The sequence below is a fragment of the Mercurialis annua genome, linkage group LG5 (genome assembly GCF_937616625.2).
Source record: "Mercurialis annua linkage group LG5, ddMerAnnu1.2, whole genome shotgun sequence".
NCBI classification, from domain to species: domain Eukaryota; kingdom Viridiplantae; phylum Streptophyta; class Magnoliopsida; order Malpighiales; family Euphorbiaceae; genus Mercurialis; species Mercurialis annua.
This window is the reverse complement of record NC_065574.1, coordinates 12,770,840-12,793,784: the sequence shown is the minus strand read 5'-3', so window position 1 is coordinate 12,793,784 and position 22,945 is coordinate 12,770,840. Positions and strand designations below refer to the sequence as shown.

Below are 22,945 nucleotides of genomic sequence, written 5' to 3'. Positions count from 1 at the left end.
ACACATGACGCACATGCATAGTGACACATGGCGTGCATGCACAACGACACGTGACGACACGTGGCGCGCATGCATAGCAACACGTGATGATGTATATGTCTATATATAGAAAACGTTTATAGTACATTTTTCTTCTCTAATCGATACATTATCTAAAAAAGCACTTTTGATACGTCGAGTCTGTTTGGTCGATATCTCTCTACTTCCGATATCGAAATTGGACATTCTTTATGTCAAATAAAAGCTAACGACGTACTCTTCAACTCTACCGATTTTGTTTTGCAAAATTCGGGCAAAAACAAATCAAACCCACGACTTAATTTTCAGTCCAAAACGACATGTATGGTTCGTCGTGCTCTGACCAATTTTCTCGCCGTTCTAATTTCTAAAATTCTTTGGTTAAAGTTTCCAAAGTTTAGAGAATTGAATTGTAAGGATTTGATGGGCCATCCAGCTATTGGATCAGGAGCTTGACGATTTTAATATACGTAGTAAATTTGAAATATTGGTGTTTGTTAGTTTGCAATTTACTTTTGCGTATTATTATGATATGTTGTTTTTTTTTGTGTTATTAGCATATTAAACGCATTTCATATTCTGTGATTTTGTGATATGTTTGTATATAATAGTTCGTTTGTAAAGTGTAATTTTGATGTAACGATCCAAGGAAACGTGCTACCTATTGAGCGTCAATAGAACTGTGCGATCACTGGTATCGATATGAGTCGTAAATATCTATATGTTCGATTATGTTTCAATTTGAGTTCGTTATGATTTTGGCTGTGAAATACGAAGGAGGATTATGCATGATAGATAGGAGTTTAACTCGGTGGAACTATGTGGGGACCTTGTTGATAAAATTACCAACTTGTAATAAGTGGACTTCAACTCTGGGTTTTCGAACCCACAAGGATGAGAGGTTTAAAGTGAGTGAAATATGATTTTGAACTCCAATTCGTTTAGCAAACGAGTAATTGGTTTTTCAATTAACAACTACGGAATCCAACTAAGCAATTAACAATTCAACAACCTAAATGATTAAAAGCGTAAGTAAATATGGATTTCAACAATAAAGGAAAACGTTTAGGGGTCAGTAATCAATCCTAGGTCATGCATTCATGGTTCATTATATTGATTAACTACAAGGGCCGAGTCAAGCCTAATGCATCATTCCCGCTCTCTCGAGCCTCAAAGAACAACAAAACCACTAATTAATCACTCAACTACAACCTAAGTCACTCTTGTGACACTAAGCATTATTAAGAAAATCAACAATGATTAATCATCCAACTCAAGGTCACCTAGACTCAAACCCGCTCTCGTGGTACCCTAATCTTGGTTTCTAGTCCTAATAGTCTGATCAACCATCTCACAATGAGTGAATCAAAACATAAACATGCTTAGGTTAGCTAAGCCTAAACAAGCATTAAGAAAAATGACTAAAATATGCTTCTAAAATCAACACAAACCAACCAATCATACAAACATTAGGCCAACCCCTAAACATGGGGGTTTAGCCAATCATGACTAAAGCAACAATAATAATAATTAAAGAAATAAAAGCCATTAAAGAGTAATGAAGAGTCACCTTAAAAAGATATGTGAAGCAATGAACCATAAATAGGATAATGAAGACTAATTAATAAGCTTGCATTCAACAACAAAGATCTTGTTCTTACAACCAATAAAAGCTTCAACACCCACAACAATGGTGGAAATGGTGGAGCACAAAAACCTATGTTGATTCTAGCTATTCTAAGAGAGGCAAAAACTAAGAGAATAAAATGATGTAAAATGTCGCATAACCTAAAAGTGATATAATGTTGTATTTATAGGTGTTACAAATGAGGAAATAAAAACACTCTAGTACAAGCTGTATCTAGCCAAATAGGGAAGTGGGCCTCAAGCCTTTGGTCTTTTGAAAAGAGCTGAAATCTCCTCTTCATGCATGTCTCGGATCGAGATATCTAGCTTGGGGGTGTGTCTTGATCCGAGACTCTTCTTTATGGGCAATCTGCCCTCACTTTCCTTATGTCTCTGATCGAGACACTTGCATAAATGGGGTGTCTCGATCCGAGACAAGTCATTTTGCCCCGAATCCACGCTCTTTTCTCTTCTCGGCTTTGCTTCTTTCGTACTTCCATTGAATCTTCCCATCTTTAACGCCAAAATGCTCAGTAATGCTCTCAAACACCTAAAAGACTCACACATGCAATAAGGTATACAAAATACTACAAAAACATGGTGAAACATAGTAAAAGCATGCGGAAATACAACTCTATACATAGGAGTATTTTACTCCCATCAGACCTGTATCAAGTGAGTTAGTTCGGTGGAATTATCTCGGGATTCACAACTTGGGATTAAGCGATGGTATCGGTTAACTCGGTGGAATTATCTCAGGACCGTAGCACATGGACTAATTTAATTTGATACGATACGAATAGAATATGATAAATTATATATAGTATAACTAGTTGTGATACGATTTAGGATTAAGGTTTAGATCGGATCAGATATTTGGTTTGTTTTGATGTATGTTTTCTGTATATGCGATTTACATTTTTAATACCTTTTGTAATTGTTAAAACACTCAGTGCCGACTGACTCCCCAGCCCCCCGGCCCCAAAGTGTTTCTCTTTCAGGTTTATATTGATTCAAAGTGGTCGAGCTTTTCTTCTTTGTTCCAGAAGTCTCGGTTTAAAGTATATATGGAAAGCTTCTATTCTTATCTAGATCTATAGTAGTCAGTAGTGATAGACCTAGTCTGTATTAAGCGGTTTTATATTATGTTTAACTCTGATATATTGTCTATATTTGAATAAAATTTCCTTTGTTTTGACAACCATTTAAACATATACTAGGTTTAATGATATGAGATGTATGTTGAATCAGCGTAATGCATAAAATATGCAATGTTTGGTAAGAGCCTGATCTTTAAAGTGTTAAGCAGTGATTCTTAAAAAACAATTTTAACGTTTATTGTTATGTCATTGAATGATGTTTTCTGAAATTGTGTTTTGTATGTACTGTATCGCAAAACGTTTATAGTAGTTTTAGGCTTGCTACTAGTTTCGGGGCTAACACTCCCATTTCCTAGCGCCGGTTTCGACTCACGGATTTGGGTCGTGACAGATTCATTAGTTTAAACTTTAAACAAAATCATAAATTCAAACTCAAAACTATATTTATCAGTTCAAACTTCAAACACAGATTTATAAGTTCAAAATTTAATAGACAAAGTTTTTAATGATGTATTAAAAACAAGAAAGTATAACTTATTAAGAACACTTGAAAAAGTTTGTAAATCAAAGGCTTGAAAAATTAGTTTATAAACATAATAAACACAATTTATAAACATAATAAAAAAATTATGGAAAAAAATAAGTTTAGGGGTTCCACCTTTTTCAGAATGCATTAAGCCCTCAACCTCAAAAAGGGACTAAAAATGTGCTTCAGTAAGGACCAAAAATGTACTTTTTGAAGGGGCGAAAATTATTAACTCGGTGTAGGGACCAAAAAAATCAGGCACAAATCAGCAATAGTTTGCTTCCACCATAAAAACAAAATGAACAGACACTTCATTTTGGCAAGTCAAAGAAACACTTCAAATTAGCAACCAAACTAAGTAAATCAAAAAAATTCAAAATAAATGGAAGAGTCTAAATTCATAACCTTGTCCAAAAGGCTCAAACTCATCAAGACATTCTTCAACCCCAAGAGGGATGGTTTTAACTCTGAGTCAATCCTGTGTACACACTAGGAGTTAATGAACTCCTAAAATAGTGAAGCACTCTGCCAGAAGTGATGAATGCAAGTTCAGAGGCAACTGTAGAAATTGGGACAGTAAGATCCTCAAAAGGATTGGAAACCTTGCAAGATTAAGTTTCTACCACTTAAGGATATTAAAATCATCATCATTCTCAACAAGGGCCTCATTCAAATAAGTTTCCAACTCAGATTTCTTTGGCCCAGTTTCTGCATGCTCTTGATTGTGCTCAACAAATTTGACTTTCATTAAAGATGTATGTCTCTTAGCAGGAGGGGGCACAGGCAAAATTTGCATTTGATTAGAAACAAGCCCCTCTATTGGCTGGCTAGAACTAAGTGAAAGCCAGACTCACTAACACCAATCAAATATGCATCTTGGTACTCATCAAATAAGACATTTAACTGAGGCTTAACACTGTCAAATAAAAATTTACCATGATCTTTGCCAAATAAATTATTAAGAAAAAATAGCAAATCATTGAACTTAAAAGTAGGGTCAAGTATGTAAGAGAAGAAAATCAATTTGTTTATCTTAAGAGGATCGCCCTAATACTTATTAAACTTTTCTCTCATTGTTTTACCCATATGTATTATCTCTACATTCTCACTGACAATCATTTCATCCAACATAATTGACAAATCACATATCTCCAAAAAAAAAAATGAATGGTTGAGGTCAAATATAAGGAGCCAGATATGCGAATGGTGGTGATATAAAAGGGGTAATTCAAAAAATTCATCAACTTTACACATTTTTTCATTTTAATTTCGACGTTTAAAATTATCATTTTCATACACCAACTACTAAATTTTCTCAAATCCATATATCGTTCAAAAATCCGGCGAAAATTGATGAGTTAGCAACCGGATAGTGACATGTTATAACGAATCGGATAGTAACACGTCGGCAATTTTCGCCGGATTTTTGAACGGTGTATGTGTTTGAAAAAAATTATTAGTTGGTGTATCAAAATGACGATTTAAAACGGCGTGATTAAAATGAGAAAACGTGTAAAGTTAATGAATTTTTATGAATTGTCCCTTTTTCCAATCCTAAATCATAGTCAGCTATTTATTATTTGAATGATAAATTTCTATAACTATCTTCATTAATGATCAATTTTATCAAACCTGGCTCTGTCACAATATTAATAGCACTAGAGGAATAAGGGATAAAAGTTCAACCGGAGTAAAATCCGTGTTATAAAAAATATAAATATATAACAAAAAATTACAAAAACTAATAATTATATATAGGCTTAATTACTTAAAAAAACTCTCTCCTTTAGTTTTGTTTTCGTTTATACCCTGATCTAGAAAAATTGTCACAAATACTCATGACCTTGTCTTTATATTTCACCTCTACCCCAAATTTCAAAAAAAAAAGATGATTTATTAAAAACAACTAAATATAAAGGTTATTTTATACCTTTTATAATAAAAAAATTACAAACAAATACTTCATCTTTAAAAACGTTCAAATAAATCCTAAAATTAATTAATTTTTTTAATTTAAATAAAATAAAAAAAATTGATTTTCGAAACGGACGCCGGGAAAGGAGGAACAGCTGCTCCTCCATGGAAGGAGGACGACGGTTCCTCCTTCCACGGAAGGAGGATGGTGTCGGTGAGTGGAATTTTTTTTTTTTACTAAAAATGAAGGACTATTTTAATTTTTTTTTCAAATGAAAAGAGATAAATTTAATACCTCGAGGGTAGAGGTGAAACATAAAGACAAGCTCATGAGTATATGTGACAATTTTTCTAGGTCAGGGTATAAACGAAAAAGAAGTTAAAGGTGAGGGTTTTTTAAATAATTAAGCCTTATATATATAATACAATAAAAGATGTGGACATAAAATTCAAAATAGCTTGGTGGTCTTGTGCACATCCATTCAATTTTCATAATTAGGTTTAAGTCTCATAAAGCTGGTGCAAACTCAATCATGATTCTCATTCTGTTACGGTCGGGTGTTCTTAATAACGAAACATTCCACTTAATTTTTTATTTTTTGATAAGGACAATGCTGGTTATATTGTTGTTGATCGAACGGACCGACTTTACCGGTTAGATGGCCGTTAATGGTTCTAATTCAGTGGTTATCCAGCCGGTTTGATGAAAAAACTACGGGTTTATAATTGTAAGGGTTTTTGGTGCAACCCGAACCGTTAATCTGACCGATTCGTAGGTTTTCCGAAAGAACTGTTCGATCCGGTTCGGATTTGACCAACCATATTAATGATAGCTAAAAAAATTTAATGCTATGTATTCTCTTATATTATTTATTAATTTAAAACGGAAAGAATAATAAATAACGATAACAAAAACTAAGAAAACGTGATTAATAAGTTGAAATTCCTAAGGTTAATTCCACTAAAATAGCAAACGTTTGCGTTTTTTGTTAGTTATAATCAAATTTTTCATAATCGGCTAGTTTAGCCCATTTTGAAATATTTTAAATATTTTCTAGCCATTTGAAAATTAAACCAAAAAACATGTCATTCGTGAATGGATTAAACTAGCCGATTTAGATTGATTTGACTAGAAAAATTTTAAATATCTCATTATTTAATCGGTTATTTAGTCCGTTTTTGAATAAGAAATTTTTCAGTTTGGTTCACGAATGACTAAAATAGATTTTAAAGATTTCAAAATGGATTAAATTAACCGATTAAATTTAGTTATAACTAATAAAAATCGCAAACGTTTTTTTATTTTATTAGGATTAACCCAATTCCTAATAAGCTCATAAGAAAGAAGATAATTTTGCAAAATCAAGACTCGCTAATTGTATAATTATTAATTACCTAATCATTATCAATAAAAAATGGTAGTCACTTTTTCCAACATAATAAATACATATATTTCATAAATGTTAACGTCCTTAAACTAATACAACTATAAGATCTTGACAACACACTAATAATCTTAAATTTTTGATAAGCAGCACTATGATATCTCCCTTAGGCTAGCGCACCAAATCTACATGTTGATTCAGTGCATCCCCTGCATGTATTAAGGGATTAAAAAAAAGATATTTCTTGTTGGCACAATCACAAGTAGAGTTCGTGCATGATATATAAATGTTTCATCAAAATTAAATTTAAACACTCAAAGTTACAATTAAACTTAATGCAAGTGATAAATAATATTTAGAATTATAAAAATTTATTTAATTTATCATAGATTTCGGTAATTAATTATTTATAAATAATAAATATACTAATTATTATAAAAGGAAGATAAAATTAATTGTTAGTATTTAAAATGAATAACAAAATAGAATATATTAAAAATAAGAGAAAATTAATATGAGAGTCTCCATATATGTTATAATTCACACTTCGTCCCTCCTGTTTGAAAGTCAAACGATATGCTTCCTCATTTTTATTTCTGTCAACAATTTAGTTCTTCCGTCCTTTTCTGGTGTTAGTCAACCAAGTTAAAGGACTAAAAATAAAGAAAAAATTCCAACGATGGTCTCCCATTTTTATTTATTTCAACGATTTCGTCCCTCATTTTTGAAAATTTATTTAGTCTTAATAGGGGACCATATTGTGTTTTTGAAATGGGTGGATATTTGTTTGAGAGCTCGAGGAACCAAAAAATCAAAATTCAGAAATTAAATAAGATCAAATATCAAAATACAAAGACTAGATAAGATCTATGGAAGTTTAGGAAATAGATAAAGAAAAAATATAAAGTTAAGGGACGTCAAAATAGGTTTATCTAACCTTTTACTTTCTTTTTTGTTAAACTTTTTTGTTAATTTATTTTTTAATACAATAGTCAAATGAAAAATAAATGTATTTTATTATTGAGAAAATTACTCAATAATTACTTATGCGGCAAAATTTTACTCTAATACCAACATTCTGTCAAGTTTTCTCCTCTACCAAGTGTCTTTTACATTAATTAGCTTAAGTGGCTTAATTATTACATTCTATACCCGTTTATTTCCTAACTGCCACGTGATGACTTGATATTCTGAAGATACAGTCTTCTTCCATTAACGCACGATGCCATTTCTCTTCAACAGAAGATATTAAAAAAAAGAGAAACGACGCCGCCACAGTCCGTTCTCAACGACGCCACTGCGGTCCGTTCAAGACTGCATAACGTCCTGATATGCTTACCACACCCGACCTTCTTCCTCAGTCTCAGTCCCAATCACTTGACCGAAGACCACTTTGAAGATTTTTATCATGATCTTTTTGTAGAGCTTAGTAATTATGGAGATCTTGAGTCGTTGAATATTTATGATAATCTTGCTGATTATATGGCTATTTTTTAGTTTTTGTAAGTGGGTTTGTTTTGATTTAGTTTTGATTTTATTAAAGGTGTGTTCTTTAATTAGTTTAGGTTGGGAATGTTTATGTTCAATCCGAGAAGAAGATCATGCTGCTAATGCTCTTAATAATCTCAGTGGAAGTTTTTATGTAGGTCTTGATTCCTCTTTTTGGTTTTGTTTGTTGGGATTTTATTTTTCTATGTAAATGAATGGAATTTATGTTTAAATTTTGTTGAAATTATGTCACTTATTAGTTTTATTTATCATGTTTGATTGCTTTGAAAATCTCAGAGACCATAGACTTCCATAACGTTAGAATCAACTTAGTAGAATTTGATATTTTTGCATTTGTGGTTTCCCAAACTAGTGATGAAGACTTGTTTTATGATTTGTGTGTTTAAAATTAATTAAGGAGCTTTGTTTGCCATCTTAATTTACAGAATTGATGTTTTCAGACAATTATGCAATTGCGCTAAACGTCCTGAAATATTTTTAAAATGTATATGGTTTGATTTTTTAGATGTATTCGCAATATTTTTGAGATTTATTTCTTATATAAAGTATAAAATTGTAATTATTTATATTTTTGACATAAATTCATATGTTAAGTTTAACTTCAACGGGTGATAAATTTATAAAAGACATTATATATCGTATATACACCACCGATATATTATAGATAAATCTCGATATATCATAGATACATCATTGATACATTATAGATATAGATTCTTTTTTATTATTATTTTAAGGAACTGTATTTCGTAGATATATCTATATTTTGAATTTTTAATATATTTCATGTCGGCTGCTGGTGTTTTGAAACGTATCTAGACTGTTTTTTAGATTAATTTAAACTGGTGATCAATTTAGTGAAAGATAGTTATCGGTTTAATTTATTGTGTATACATTATTATACATATTAGATATATTCATGATGTATATATCATATATATATACTACCGATACATTGTTGATAAATCGTCGACACATTATAAAATACACCATTAATACATTGTAGATACATGTTCTTTTTTTATTATTATTTCAACGAAATGAATTTCGTAGATAAATCATTGATTGCAATTTTTAGAATCCATCTCCAACTCAGAATGATTATTTTCAACAAAATAAATGTCAAAATGATCGATACATGTGTGTATTAGTGATATATAGATGATACATTTCCAATACATAACAGATACATTAATGATACATATTTAAATTTTTTGGATTATTTTAACAAAATAAATTTTAAAATGACCGATACATTATCGATACGTCTAATACATTACCGATACATCATAGATATAGAGGAGAAAAATTAACAATAAAATTTTAATACATTACCGATGTATCATTATATCTTGCAATACACTGTAAATACATAGCCGATACATCATAGATACATTATTTATAAAGAATAAATTGAGTTAAAAGGCAAAACTCCGTGAACATGGAAAAATAAAAGGACGGAGCAAGTATCAAAGATTTAATAGGAAGACACGGTTTTTAAATACATATATCGAATACATATTAAAAGCAATTATATATATATATATATATATATATATATATATATATATATAATTTATATATGATAGAAACGTATATTTTTAATTTTTAATTTATAATATAATATATATATATATATATACACACTCTTTGTAACGTAATTTTAAAGCATGTGATACATATTTTTAAATTTAATATACATATACACATAAATAGTACATAAAATAATATATGTCTATATATATATATATTTATTTATAAAAATATGAGAAAATCAATCAGTGACACATTCTAGATACATAACAGATACATGTTTAAATTATTAAATATAATTAAATATATTGCCGATAATTTTTGATAATACATAGCTAATACATAGCTGATACATGTGAAAAAATATAATTAAATTTATTACCGATAATTTCCGATACATATCAGATACATAGATGATACATTTTTTATATTTTTTAAATGCTGAGGCATTGACGTGCGACTGACGCGCGTGTCAGACGCGTGGCAGACGCACATCAGACGCACGTCAGACGCGTTTTTGACGCGTTTTTGACTATTTTTAACACGTTTTTGACCCTTTTTTCTTGATTTTGAGTGTGCCATGTGTCTCTTATTTAGTGGTTGGATAGAAAATGTAAAGTTTCTCCTTATTTTGTCATGAATGTAAATTTTTGATTTAGTGTGTATTTATGTAAACTCATATTTAAATAGTAATATTTTTGTTGTTTTCTCTTTATTATTTGTCTGATTTTTTTCCCAATAGGCAGCTATTGAAAATAAAAGAAGTTCGAGTTTCAGATTATTACATATATCAAGAGTTAAAATGTTTATTCATGATAAAGAAGAAATAAGTGTACTATGTCAATCATTAGTTGTTGCTGTTTTCTTTATAAGCTATTCTATTGTGATTTATACATATCAACAAATTACAGTATGTTTTTTCTTTTGTTTCATTTGGGGATAATTTTTGGCACTTGTGGGAGAATTTAATCTCACGACCTTGGCTTTGTAAAAAAAAATAAAAAAATCTCACGACCTTGGCAAAATGTTGACTAACGCATATACCATTTGAGTTATAACTCATTGGTTAAATTACAGCATGTCTTATATATGCAATGTGATGGGACGTTTAATGAGATTATGAGAACTATTTCAGCTTGCCTTTTCAGTTAGAATCGTCAATAGATCTTCTCGAGCTTTCTCCAAAGCAGTTGATAAATTTTCAGGTTTCCGTCCGCCTGCTTGAGCAAAGTTCGGTCTGCCACCGCCTCCACCACCACAAAATTTTGCTATAGGCCCTATGAATTTTCCTGCCTGAACACCAAATTTGACAACCCCTGGACTGAATGCAGCAACTAAGCTCACCTTTCCATCATCTGGACAAGACCCCAAAACTATGGCTGCCGGATCTCCTAGCTCAGCAATCAAGTATTCGGCTGCACTTTTAAGTGAATCCGCATCTATATCATCCATGGACTCAACTAGTACCCTGCCAATAGAATTTCAGTAAGAACCTTTCAACAAGAGATGGGATATTGTTGAGGTCTGACATGTATGTTGTATGGAAACTTATTGAGTCTTAGGTTTTTAAAGCAATTCTGTTTCTAAAACTTTATGTTTATAATATGTTCGTGTAGGAAAAGTTGTTTCACTGTTTCAATTTCGGTATTTCTCGTTTCAGTGTTTTTGTTTCTGTGCGACATAGGCCGAGGTGGAACCAAGTATTGGCAAATAAAAGAGCTTGTATAGAAACCATAAAACATGGATGAAACAGGTTAAATTCCATGGCATATCAGGTTCAGATATTCCAATAACACCTGATTCTGGTTAATTCTTTGAAAGATCTCTTTCACATAGTAAGAGCAACTATGTCTAATGTCTATAGTAAATCCTATAAGTTTTTTTAGGGAAAACACATTGTAGCATTTTCCAGCTAGGAGGCAATAATATGAAAACAACTAGCCAAAAATTCTTTGAAGACTTTAGCCCCATAAATTTGCAACTACGAGCTCAGGAATATACTCTAGAGGTAAGAATATACCGAATGGTTTTTGACGTTCCCACTGAAAGTGCCTTGTTTGCGATGATTGATGCTTTATATACTGCTGCTTTTGAACGTACGGCTGAAACTTCATTTCTTACAATTCGTAACTCCTCTAAGAGACTTTCTACCCTTGTTGTCACTTCTTCAGCTTTCACCTTCAAAAGGTAGCATTAACAGCAAATATCGTGTCAGCTTCGCAACACTTCAACAAGTACGCTGCTATTATGAGATTATCTCTTTTTTTGAGAAAGAATACATGAGATTATTTTAAAAATACAAGTTTGAGAACCAAATAAAAAATCTACTGTATTTTCTGTTGCGCCATATAAATAAATAAAATCTAACATGTGTTTCTTGGCTGAACATTCAAACTTTGAAACTATCTAATAAAAAACAGTAGTTAAGATTGATTAAATGGCCTTGCTGGTGAAACTAGGGATGAACATGAAAATAAACTTTATAAAACTTGGATTCTACGCTGATATGTCAAGTGCTTTTCTTCCCAAGATTTGTCACTTTGAAGATAAGGTCTCTAATGGAAGAAAGAAAACCACCTTAATCATGCCTAGGAAATGGAAGCAATACAAGCCAACTCAAGTTAAACAAACACAGGCATATGGACTAAGATAAATTCTATGATGCTTCCCTACAATATTTTGGAAACACAAATTTTTACGGGCCAAAAAGCATATCTAGTTAGAAAATTGAAAGGAAAACAAACTTTGAGAGTGGAGCAAAGACGTGTCATCTGGGAATCTCTTGCATTCATATATTCAATATAAGCTTCACCAGCCACAGCTTCTATACGCCTAATTCCAGAAGCAATTCCCTGCTCTGAGATTATTTTGAAGGCGCGTATCTCAGAAGTGTTGCTAACGTGAGTTCCACCACAAAGTTCCATTGATACACCTGGAACCTCTACAACCCGTACCTACAACACATTACAAATAAAAAATACATTGGCCAATTTGATTCTTATTGAATGTTTGAAATTCTCAGACATCCAATGTCATTGAATGCTCACATAAATGTTTTGTCTTGGAAACCGTTCATCATGATTGATTTAAGGATCTTAATAGCTTTAGTAATACTAGTACTATGTTATAATGACATGCGATGCCTTAAGATGCAAGATTAAGAGAAATGTCTATCATATTAATAATTTGGAAAGTTTGATTGAATAAAGTTCTTTAAGATGGTTTCTTCAGTATCATTTTGGGAACCATCTTGTTGCAAGTTGTATCATACATGTAGATATGAGTAGAAGATGAAACATTATTGAGGACCGCACATAAGGAAATACAAATTTGAGGCCTTTATTGTTTAGTCATTAAAAGAGCTAATGAAAATTAATAGGGTAAACATCAAAATCTCTAATCAATTTTATTCTGTGATGAAAATGAACAAGTACCTGCTCTCCATATTTTTCTCCAAACATTGCAATAGCCCCAGCATTTTTAGCCTCGGAGAGGGGCATCACCTTGCTTTGCAGAAGGGCTGCGTCCCCAATCCATCCATTTATCAATTCTTCAATGTCCTCCAGCTCATTATCAAAAAGTGCTCGATGAAAGTTGAAGTCGAACCTAAGACGGTCAAAAGCCACCAGTGAACCTGCTTGTGATGCTTCTTGGCCAATAATTTTTTTGAGTGCGGATTGTAACAAATGAGTAGCAGTATGATGAACCTGCCAAAAGCCACCAGTAGTTGAGAGCTAACCATTTAAGGGGAAAAAGAGGAATAAAAAATTTACTTGAATTAATTTGAACCTGAGCTTGCTGTCTCAGTTTTGGATCAACTGCAGCTTCTACTTCTCTGCCAACCTCTAGGACTCCCTCTATTACAGTGCCCTTATGAATAAACACATTGCCTAGAGATTTTTGAACATCTTTTATTTCCACAACAGCTTTACATTTGCTTTCGCCTTCAGTAACATACAATTTACCGTGATCCCCAATTTGACCACCAGATTCAGCATAAAACGGCGTTCTGTTCAGCAAAACTTCTACTTCACTTCCTTCAGGAACCTGAATTACTGGCTTCCCGTTTACCAAGAGACTTTCAATGATTGCTCTGGAAGAAAGGGTGTCATATCCTAGAAACTCAGTGTCAGAAATATTTTCAGAAAGATCATCATTGTCAACTGTAAGTTTAACAACATTATGGGCAGCCTGAGATTGGCGCCTTTGTTTTTCCATCTCAGAATCAAAACCATCCATATCTATTTTAACACCACATTCTTCAGCAACCTCTGCTGTTATCTCAACTGGAAATCCAAATGTGTCGTACAAAAGAAATACATCTTTCCCAGATAAGCAAGGTACAGCTCTATCTTTTTGACCACTTGATGATGCATCTTCAAGCATTTGGTCAAGCAACTTCTCTCCTCTCGCAAGCGTCTGCACAAAGCGAAGTTCTTCTCTTTGTAACTCTTCAAGGATGCGGGATGCTCTAGCCTTTACATCTGAATCAATATGGGTGCTCAACTCCATTACTTTCTCAGCAATGGTCGGTAAGAAAGCTCCATCTAGGTTACCTTTACCATCACCCTCTATACCAAGTAATCTACCAGTACGAACAGCCCTTCTAATAAGCCGGCGAACCACATAGCCTCTACCAATATTTGATGGGGGTACTCCATCCGATATAAGAAACACGACCGCACGCAAATGGTCTCCTATTATCTAAGAATTATGGAAAATTTTAGGTTCATGAAAGGTAGAAAAAATTAATAATTTGGTTGAAGCAACTTATGTTTTGAAGTAGCAAGTACTTAAGCATTGGCATACTTTGAGTTTCATTTTTGTTTGATCATCAGCTTGAGCATATGATATATTTGCCAACTCGGAAGCCTTTTCAATAATGGGATAAATCAGGTCAGTCTCATAATTGTTTGGAACCTGCAGGAAAAGTTTAGAACTTTAACTTTGAATCAACATAGGCAAAAACAAAATTAACCACTAAGAGATAACTCCATAGGACAATCATGTTTCCTTTCACATGAAAAAGAAAATCATTGACCAATTTATGATGATGAAGACAAATACCTTTTGAAGGATACGAGCCAGACGCTCCAGGCCAAGACCAGTATCTATATTCTTTTGTTTTAAGGGTTCCAGTGATCCATCGTCCATTTTATTGTACTGCATGAAAACTAGATTATAGAATTCAATAAACCTCGTATCATCTCCAAGATCCTGTGAATTAACCATAACAAAAGTAAATATAAGTCAACTATTAACATAAAGAAATTTGATACCATACAACATGACCCTACACCATCAGAAAACAAGTGACCTATAATTACATAAACTCAAGAAACGCATACCACATCCATTAATCCTCTTTCAGGATGAAAGTCATAATAGAGCTCCGAGCATGGACCGCAAGGACCAGTTATTCCGCTGGTCCAGAAGTTGTCATCTTCACCCATCCTCTTAATACGCTCAGAGGGAACACCCACCTGATGCAAAGTTTTAGTACAAAATCATCCAGAAAGTTGTAATTACATTAATAAGGTTATACAAAGGAACCAAGCAAATTTCAAATGTGGACGCTGAACTAGAATTTAAGGAGCTAGTCTTAAACTTCAAAAAACAGGGATCCCTCTAGTGTTATGGCTCAACAAAAGAAAGAAAAATATTTAAAGTTGAGGACAAGAACTCTGAATTTGCAATACAATTTGAAAACAAAAAGGATAAAAGATATAACCACACTTTTTTGTGAAAATCTAGATTCATATAGAAGATATAAGTGACATCTAATGTATAGAAGAAGAACATGCATACTATTAAGTTAAGATCTAGATTCCTAGCTGAACTTTAAAGAGAAAAGAAGGAATGTAGAATTTATAAGCATATTTTATTGTCAATGTAGACAAAATAAAAGATACAAATTTGAAGTTCTGATGCATGCGGGAATGGATCTTTACATGCAAGAAGAGATAATGCAGCATAACATGGCGAAGCTGGCTATATTTGGTTGAATCTTATTTGAAACAGTTGGTTGAATTCTAGTCTAACTTACCTCGTTATGCCATATTTCATAGGATTCATCATCATCCTCATATATGCTGATCCATAGTCGGTCAGCTGGTAGCCCAAATCTATAAGGACAACCAAATAGAGCTATGAAATTGTCTTTTTAAATTGAAAATAGAATGATAAATACATATGACAAGAGAATAATATGTTAACACAGAAACATACTCTTTAGTTGAAAGCTCCCATGCCCATTTAATTGCTTCTTTCTTGAAGTAATCACCGAAACTGAAATTTCCAAGCATCTCAAAAAATGTATGATGCCGGGATGTTCGTCCGACATTCTCCACATCATTTGTGCGAATGCACTTCTGAGAAGTTGTAGCTCGAGGTACTTGTCTGGAAGCCTAAACAAAAACACTATAGCACTATAAATAAATCCAAATCCGTATCTAATAAAGCCAAAACAAATCAATCCCAACTTTATAAATCTTCAACTGTTTAAATATATGAATAGAATATCATGCTAAGATCATAAAAAATCATATATTTATCATTTACCTTCCCGAGGAATATAGGCTTGAATTGAAGCATTCCTGCAATTGTCAAAAGCACAGTGGGATCATCCGGCACAAGAGAAGAACTCGGAAGAACCTTATGGCCTCGGGAAGCATAGAATTCAAGAAATCTGCGACGTATGGAATTCCCACTAACAGGATTATCTTCAGTTTTATAATCCTCCTCCATCAATTCCTCTGTCACGGGCTGTACTGACGCTGAAACTAAACATCATAAATAATACATACACTTGGAAGACAAAATCTTAGAATTCAACCAATAAACTATCTCAAATTCCACAAAGTTAACAATAGTAACCTGGAGTACTTCTGGTAGTATAGTGAAAAAACCTTCCTTGTGCTCCTCTAAAAGCATAGTTTCCACTAGGATAAAGCAGTGCTATGGTCCTTGTAACACAACCTGCAAAACCCCCCAACTCAAGTAACTAGCCAAATTAAAACAATTCCGAATGTAGGCTTCTTCGAATTGCGCTTAATGTGGGCCCTATGTTGCACAAAAACTTCCCGAGTCCTACATTCCGGAGTTTGTTTCCATTTCCGGAAATACGTCTAAAATCGAAAACCCAATATTTGTAACTTATTCTAATAAAAGGAAGATTATTTATTTGTTTCAAATTCAACATTTTCCAGTTCACCTTTTTATTTCCGTCCTACGCAGTAACGAAGCGAAAAGGGGGGCATGGGGGGCCAAGGCCCCCTCCAACTTTCTAAAAGTGTTAAAATTGGTACATAAAATTTTTACATTTTACGATTTGGCCCGCCTATTCTAAAATTAAAATCCTGGCTCCATCACTAGTCCTATGGAGGTTAGGAGACAGATATTCGGAATTAATAATACTAATTTCCGAGTTAGATATACAGAGAATATGAACCTTCTCTACAAAAAACTGTGAATAATGAACTTTAAAAGTATAAAATAAGTTGAATTATGTGAAAAATAAAATTACCAGTGGATAGAGAAGACATGTAGGAATTGGGTTTGGGAAATAAAGCATGGATGCTGTGTAGTGGCAGTTGCAGACCGCCCATAGTTTAATTTCCCCTCTCAATTTTTGTATGAAAACTTGCTTACCATTTACCACTGGCTACTAGGTACTAACACTTCTATTCAAATTGTTGGTTTTATATGTTGGAAAGATAAGCTTTCTTGAGGCGTCCACATAATTTCTTTTTCTTTTGCCAAAACTTAAACCGGATAAGGTATAAAAATGACCCCTAATGTTTACTCACTTGACATTTTTATGTTTTCTCGAATCTCAGTTAGGACTCTCAAACTGTCACCGAAGTGCAAAAATGATCCTAAGATCTTGAAATTCTAAAATTTACACCCCTCTGTCAAACGGGGTTACGTTTCATTGAGGGTCATTTTTGCATATTTCAAATCATTAGGGTCATTTTCGCATCTTTTAAATCATTAGGGATATTTTTGCGCCTCAGTGGCAACATTAGGGTCATTTATGTGTATCAATAATAGAGTGCCTCAGTGGCAACATTAGGCTCATTTATGTGTATCAAAAACAGATCGCCCCGGTGGTAACATTAGGATCATTTATGTGTATCGAAAATAGAAAGGATTCCATATAGGAGCGAGCACCGTTTAGTTCGGTTAAGTTTGCAAATAACCAAAACCAAACTGAACCGTCACTAGAAAAATCAAAACCAAACTTTAATAGTTTGATTTATGATTATTTTAACTCGGTGAACCAAAATTTTAATTCGGTTAGTTCACCCTTTATAAAAAAATAACATAAATTTTCAATCCATCATCATTAAATTTAAGTTTGTAATTAATGTTTTACTAAATATAGTGATTGTTAATGATAATTTTCACTTAATTTGTTAATAAAAGTGACAACAAATAATAAATTTAGTATTTTATATATATATATATATATATATATATATATATATATATATATATATATATATATATATATATATATATATATATATATATATATATAAAAGTGAAGTGTATGAAAGTTTATTTTTTTGGGTTTAATTCGGTGACCCGAACCCTAAAACCAAATCAAAATCGAAAACTGAAATTTTACAAATCATATACCAAATCAAACCATATTAACTATTTTAACCAATTCACTCTCAATTTCAGTTAGATTTGATTTGGTTTTTTGGTTTGGTTCGGTGTTTTCTCACCCTTAATTCCATGAATACTAAATGGAGTAAACACAATAAAGGTGAAAAATTTAAAGAAAGTTATTTAATCAGAATATTTACATGTTAAATTTATAAAAAGTGTTAAAATAAATAAATTTTGACATAAATCAGCAGAAAGGTATATAAATGATCCTAATGTTGCTACTGATGCGCATGAATGGCCCTAATAATTTGAAAGGTGCAAAAATGAACTCAATTTAATGGTGAAATTTAAGTCCGTCTAACGTGGGCGTAAATTTTAGTTTTCAAGATATCAGGGTTATTTTTGTACTTTAATGGCCACATAAAGTCCTAATTGAGATTCAAAAAATATAAAGGGAACAAGTGATATTTTGGATAAATATTAGGATCAGTTTTACATCTTATCCCAAACTTAAGCCATATAGGTGCCTTAATTCCTCAAAAACAAAAAACAAATATATAGGTTCCTTAAAGATTTATAATTCTAATTCTTTTTAGTTAATTTAAATGTTTAAATATTTATTTTTTATAATCATTATTAATTTTTGGGCTTAACCGTAATAAAGAAGTCAATTATAATTAAATGGTTGATTACTATTATCTTCATAAAATTTTGTTTGAAATAATGTGTTCACTAGGAATGTGAGCACTCGGTTGGTTCGTTCAAAATCAAACCGACATCTCCCTAACTGAATTAATTATTCAACCAAATAGTTAAACTGAATCGACCGAATAATATTTTTTAATCGAAAACCGAAACGAACGAATAAAATAAAAAAATAATATCAAAATCAAACTGGCCAAATAGATAAGTTAATTCAGTCGATTCGGTTAATACCAATAAAATTATGAGGCAAAATTAAGAAATCAAAAAAATTAAGATTTTGGTTAATTTGGTCGGTTCGATTAATTTGGATAATTAATTTTGATATACAAACAAAAACCGAATTGATCGACTTAACCATTTTAACCAAACTGAATCTACCGAAATTTATCGGTTCGATCGATTGATTCGGTCGGCCGGTTTTTCTGCTCAACCTATGAGTTTTAAAAAACATATTACTTTCGTCGTCATATTTGGGGCTTCTTTAACTAAAATCTCCGTTTATAAACGGGATTTAGTTGACTAAAACATAAAAGTGAGGAGGAAAATAGTTATTTTGCAAAAGCAAAGGAAAAAAGAGTATTTCAGACCTAAAGTCATGGAGTTAATAACTCTTAATTATATTATATTAGCGATTTCTAACCTCCACGTCTCTTTCTTACTTTAATATTTTCTTAATGTACAATTTTGACTTTTATGTGAGCTTCGGTTTTTAACTTGGACTTTAATGATTTTTTTTGTTTGAAAATGGTACCTAATGTTATTAAAACTAACAAAATGGGACCTTCACTTAACAAATTGTTTTTCGCCATTATTTCCGCCAACGTGGACGACATATGGCATATGGAAAGGATTTACTTCAATTTAAACATGAATGTTTTTTTTTTCAATTTGAAGCTTAATGTTATAAAAAAAATTACAAAGTAGACCCTCTGTCAATGCCACATGTATGTTACACATTGTCCACATCAGAATGAGTAACGACGGCAAAAAAGTTTGCTAATGGAGGTTCATTATATCGGTGTTTGATAATGTTATGTACCACTATCAAATAAAAAAATATTAATGTCCAAATTAAAAACCGAGCTAAACATGAGAGTTCATATTATACATTCAGTCTTTCACAAGCTCTCTCTCTCTGCTTAGTTCGTCATGTTTTTTAGTTTGTTGCTTCGATCTTTAAGTTTGCTTTTTTATTTTTGTGTTTGTCGTTTAATTATAATTTTGTCACCGAAGAAGATATATTCAAGACGATGTTGTTGTTTTTTTGTGAATTTTTATAAATTGATGTATTTAAAACTAAAAATATTTCTTGAAATTTTAAAGATTTCGTAGGTTAAACTTTATAATTTTTGATTTATTATGAATTAACGATTCTATAATGTATTTTGGCTATTTAATAGTTTGTGATCTCGTTTTTTAATCATACTGTACGTAATATATTCGATTAAACATTTTAAAAAATGTCATATGTTTTCATAACTAGATAGATGACGACTCTATTTCTAATTAAACTCGACAGATCATCATAAGACTGAGCAAACCAGAGTCTCCGACTGGACCCCTCATCCTTTTACAATAATAAATGGTGTACTTTTTCTAAAATTTCGTGTTTACGACGTTACGTGAGAATCTCAAGAAAGGAAAAAAAAAGGTAACAACCATATGTTGTACCCAAATTTTATTTTTTGTGTTTAATATCCTAAATTATGTTTTATTGACTCACATTAATTGAAATTCTTTAATCCTCTTTGACATAAGAATTTTCTAATAAGAGTAAATCTAACTTTAATTCATTTTTTGCAAAAATATTTATATTAATCATTTTTAAACAGTTTAGAAATTTTATCATTATAAAAAATATCCAAACCTATTACTCTTTCTATTTTTTTTTAAATGTCATTTTTTAACAATATACATATTAAAAATGTTATTAGTATTTCATTCAAATGACTAAATAATGTAAGTCAATGTATTAATGATTTTTTTGTACTCCACTAATTAACTTAAAAGACAACAATAAAAATATTTTTAAAATTTGAACCATTTTGAAACAAAAAGAATTTAAAAATGGACAAATATAAGAAAACATAAGAAATATTTAATTATAAATTTATTAATTTTATCAAAAATTAAATCAATTATGACCGGCTATCTAAAATAATTTCAAGATTGCAATAAATTTTTTATATTCATTTATACAAAAATGTTATATTTTTCTTTAGAAAAAGGCGATATTACTTTAGTCATTAATTTGATAGTTCACAGGAAATGTTTACCATTTAAATATGTCAAAAAACAATATGCCCAAAACTCCACAGCATATTAAATTGGTAGACATTTAAACAAAATTTCCATAATTCCAATAGGAATAAAAAAGCTAAAAATCAAATAAATCAAACAAAACAAAAACAAAATCCCAACATTAAGTTGACATTATCAGAAAACATAGTACTAGTATTCATATGAGATTGGATATCAATAATCCAATTATCAGGAATACACAGTTTGCAGCCAATTGAGTTGAGCCAGATGAGATGGGCCCAGCAGCAAGAGCCAAAGCAGAACCCTCCGATGTTATTATTTTTGGTGAATCCGATGGCATTATCTCCACGTGTAGCTTCAAGCCACTCTTGCAGCTTTTTGAGTTGCTACTCGCGAAATAGCGGATCCCTTCCTCTTCTAGCGAGACGCTATCTAAGCCGTCGGTATACATTCTGATTGGATTGCTGACATCGCAAGACTCGTATTCTTCTTTGGTTTTGAGCTCAGCTATCTTTCCGTGCACTCTGGAGTATGTGAACCCTACCCACAAGGCAGGCAACAAGAAAAGATCAAATATTTCATTAGATGATAATGTCATTACAACATAAAATTAACTAGTTAATAAAAATTCTCTAAGATTAAGTTAAACTTAAACCAACTAAATTTCTTGTAATTTTTTCAGAATTCAAAAAATTCCCAATATTTACTAAAATTCACTACCACATTCCCTCAATCAATGAAATATGAACTATGATTTGATCAAACATTTTAATTACCAACAAGCTGTAGCTTAAATCAATGATGGAGGGAAGGGTGGATATAATAGCCATAGCCCCCTCCAACTTTTGAAAAATGTAAAGATTAATATTTAAAGTTTTTAAATTTTACAATTTGGCCTTTCTTAATTTTACAAATTATCTCTTTATGTAATACACATTATAATTTGGCCCCTTTAAAGTTAAAAACCTGACTCCGTCACTGGCTTAAATGGTATAAGAACGCTGGCCAGTAAATTGGTAAGGTTATGGGTTCAATTTCTCTCACAAACGCTTCCCCTCCTCCAATTATTTAAAAAAAAAAAAACTTGATCCTCCTTTTTTTTAATTTAATTAATTCTAAAAATGCATGCAAGATATTTGAATACTAAGCTACTATAATAGAACCCCGTTTTGGAAACCAAAAAAAAAAACTATTGAAAAAAATGTGGAAGAAGAAGAATAAAAAAATTGCAATTAATTCTAAATTGACATGTAATATATTTGAATTCTGGCAACTACTGAACCCCAGTTTGGAAAAAAAAACTAATAAAACAAAAAGTGGAAGAAGAACATATCGCAAGATATTTGATAATGAAGAAATATATGGATGAAACTAGCAAATGATTGACTAATTCCAAAAAATAAAATTGAATTATCAAATTGTAACATATTAAACATCTTTAAAATTTTATAAAAGTAGTATTGTCTAAACAACCGTAAAATTATTTAACTCGATAAAAAAATTAACACAAGAGAGGCTCACAAATTTTATCACCAACTCTAAAAGTTGTACCGGCGGACCAAGAACCCACATCAGTGGAAGGATCCCAGCCACGATCTCCTCCAACAACATGGTGCATAGCCTTATAATCCTCATCCTCAGCCACAACCCTTTGCCCACCAATTCCTACACTCACTAATATCATAACCAATGTCATCTTCGCCACTATAGCCATAGTCCACAGACACTAAAAAAAATATTTATTTTTA

General features: G+C 31.7%; 2 protein-coding genes across 5 annotated transcripts; both read right to left on the bottom strand.

Moving 5' to 3' along the window:
* Nucleotides 1–10,627: 10,627 nt before the first annotated feature.
* On the bottom strand, nucleotides 10,628–17,344 carry LOC126680561 (alanine--tRNA ligase, chloroplastic/mitochondrial). Of its 4 annotated transcripts, none has more exons than XM_050375697.2 (13): nucleotides 17,137–17,344; nucleotides 16,488–16,589; nucleotides 16,173–16,393; nucleotides 15,840–16,018; nucleotides 15,658–15,736; nucleotides 14,960–15,094; nucleotides 14,679–14,828; nucleotides 14,421–14,531; nucleotides 13,401–14,315; nucleotides 13,046–13,318; nucleotides 12,356–12,565; nucleotides 11,632–11,789; nucleotides 10,628–11,079 (listed from the first exon to the last, which is right to left on the bottom strand). In XM_050375697.2, the coding sequence occupies exons 1-13, from the start codon at nucleotides 17,216–17,218 to the stop codon at nucleotides 10,743–10,745; spliced, it is 2,952 nt and encodes a 983-aa protein (XP_050231654.1). In that variant the 5' UTR covers nucleotides 17,219–17,344; the 3' UTR covers nucleotides 10,628–10,742. The 4 variants fall into 4 exon arrangements, with proteins under 4 accessions (XP_050231654.1, XP_050231656.1, XP_050231655.1 ...); XM_050375699.2 differs by having other exon boundaries at nucleotides 16,173–16,376; XM_050375698.2 differs by having other exon boundaries at nucleotides 16,173–16,387; nucleotides 17,137–17,343.
* A 3,892-nt stretch (nucleotides 17,345–21,236) lies between these two features.
* LOC126680563 (uclacyanin 1-like) lies at nucleotides 21,237–22,945 on the bottom strand. The gene is made up of 2 exons (XM_050375703.1): nucleotides 22,719–22,945; nucleotides 21,237–21,737 (listed from the first exon to the last, which is right to left on the bottom strand). Exons 1-2 carry the CDS (start codon nucleotides 22,909–22,911, stop codon nucleotides 21,394–21,396), a joined length of 537 nt encoding a protein of 178 aa, XP_050231660.1. The 5' UTR covers nucleotides 22,912–22,945; the 3' UTR covers nucleotides 21,237–21,393.

Coding starts and splice junctions, on each gene's coding strand:
- LOC126680563 (XM_050375703.1), bottom strand. CDS start 22,911: ATGGCTATAGTGGCGAAGATGACATTGGTTATGATATTAGTGAGTGTA. Junction 21,738..22,718: donor TAGAGTTGGTGATAAAATTT/GTGAGCCTCTCT, acceptor CCTTGTGGGTAG/GGTTCACATACTCCAGAGTG.
- LOC126680561 (XM_050375697.2), bottom strand. CDS start 17,218: ATGGGCGGTCTGCAACTGCCACTACACAGCATCCATGCTTTATTTCCC. Junction 16,019..16,172: donor AGCCTATATTCCTCGGGAAG/GTAAATGATAAA, acceptor GTTTTTGTTTAG/GCTTCCAGACAAGTACCTCG. Junction 12,566..13,045: donor GAGAAAAATATGGAGAGCAG/GTACTTGTTCAT, acceptor AATGTGTTGTAG/GTACGGGTTGTAGAGGTTCC.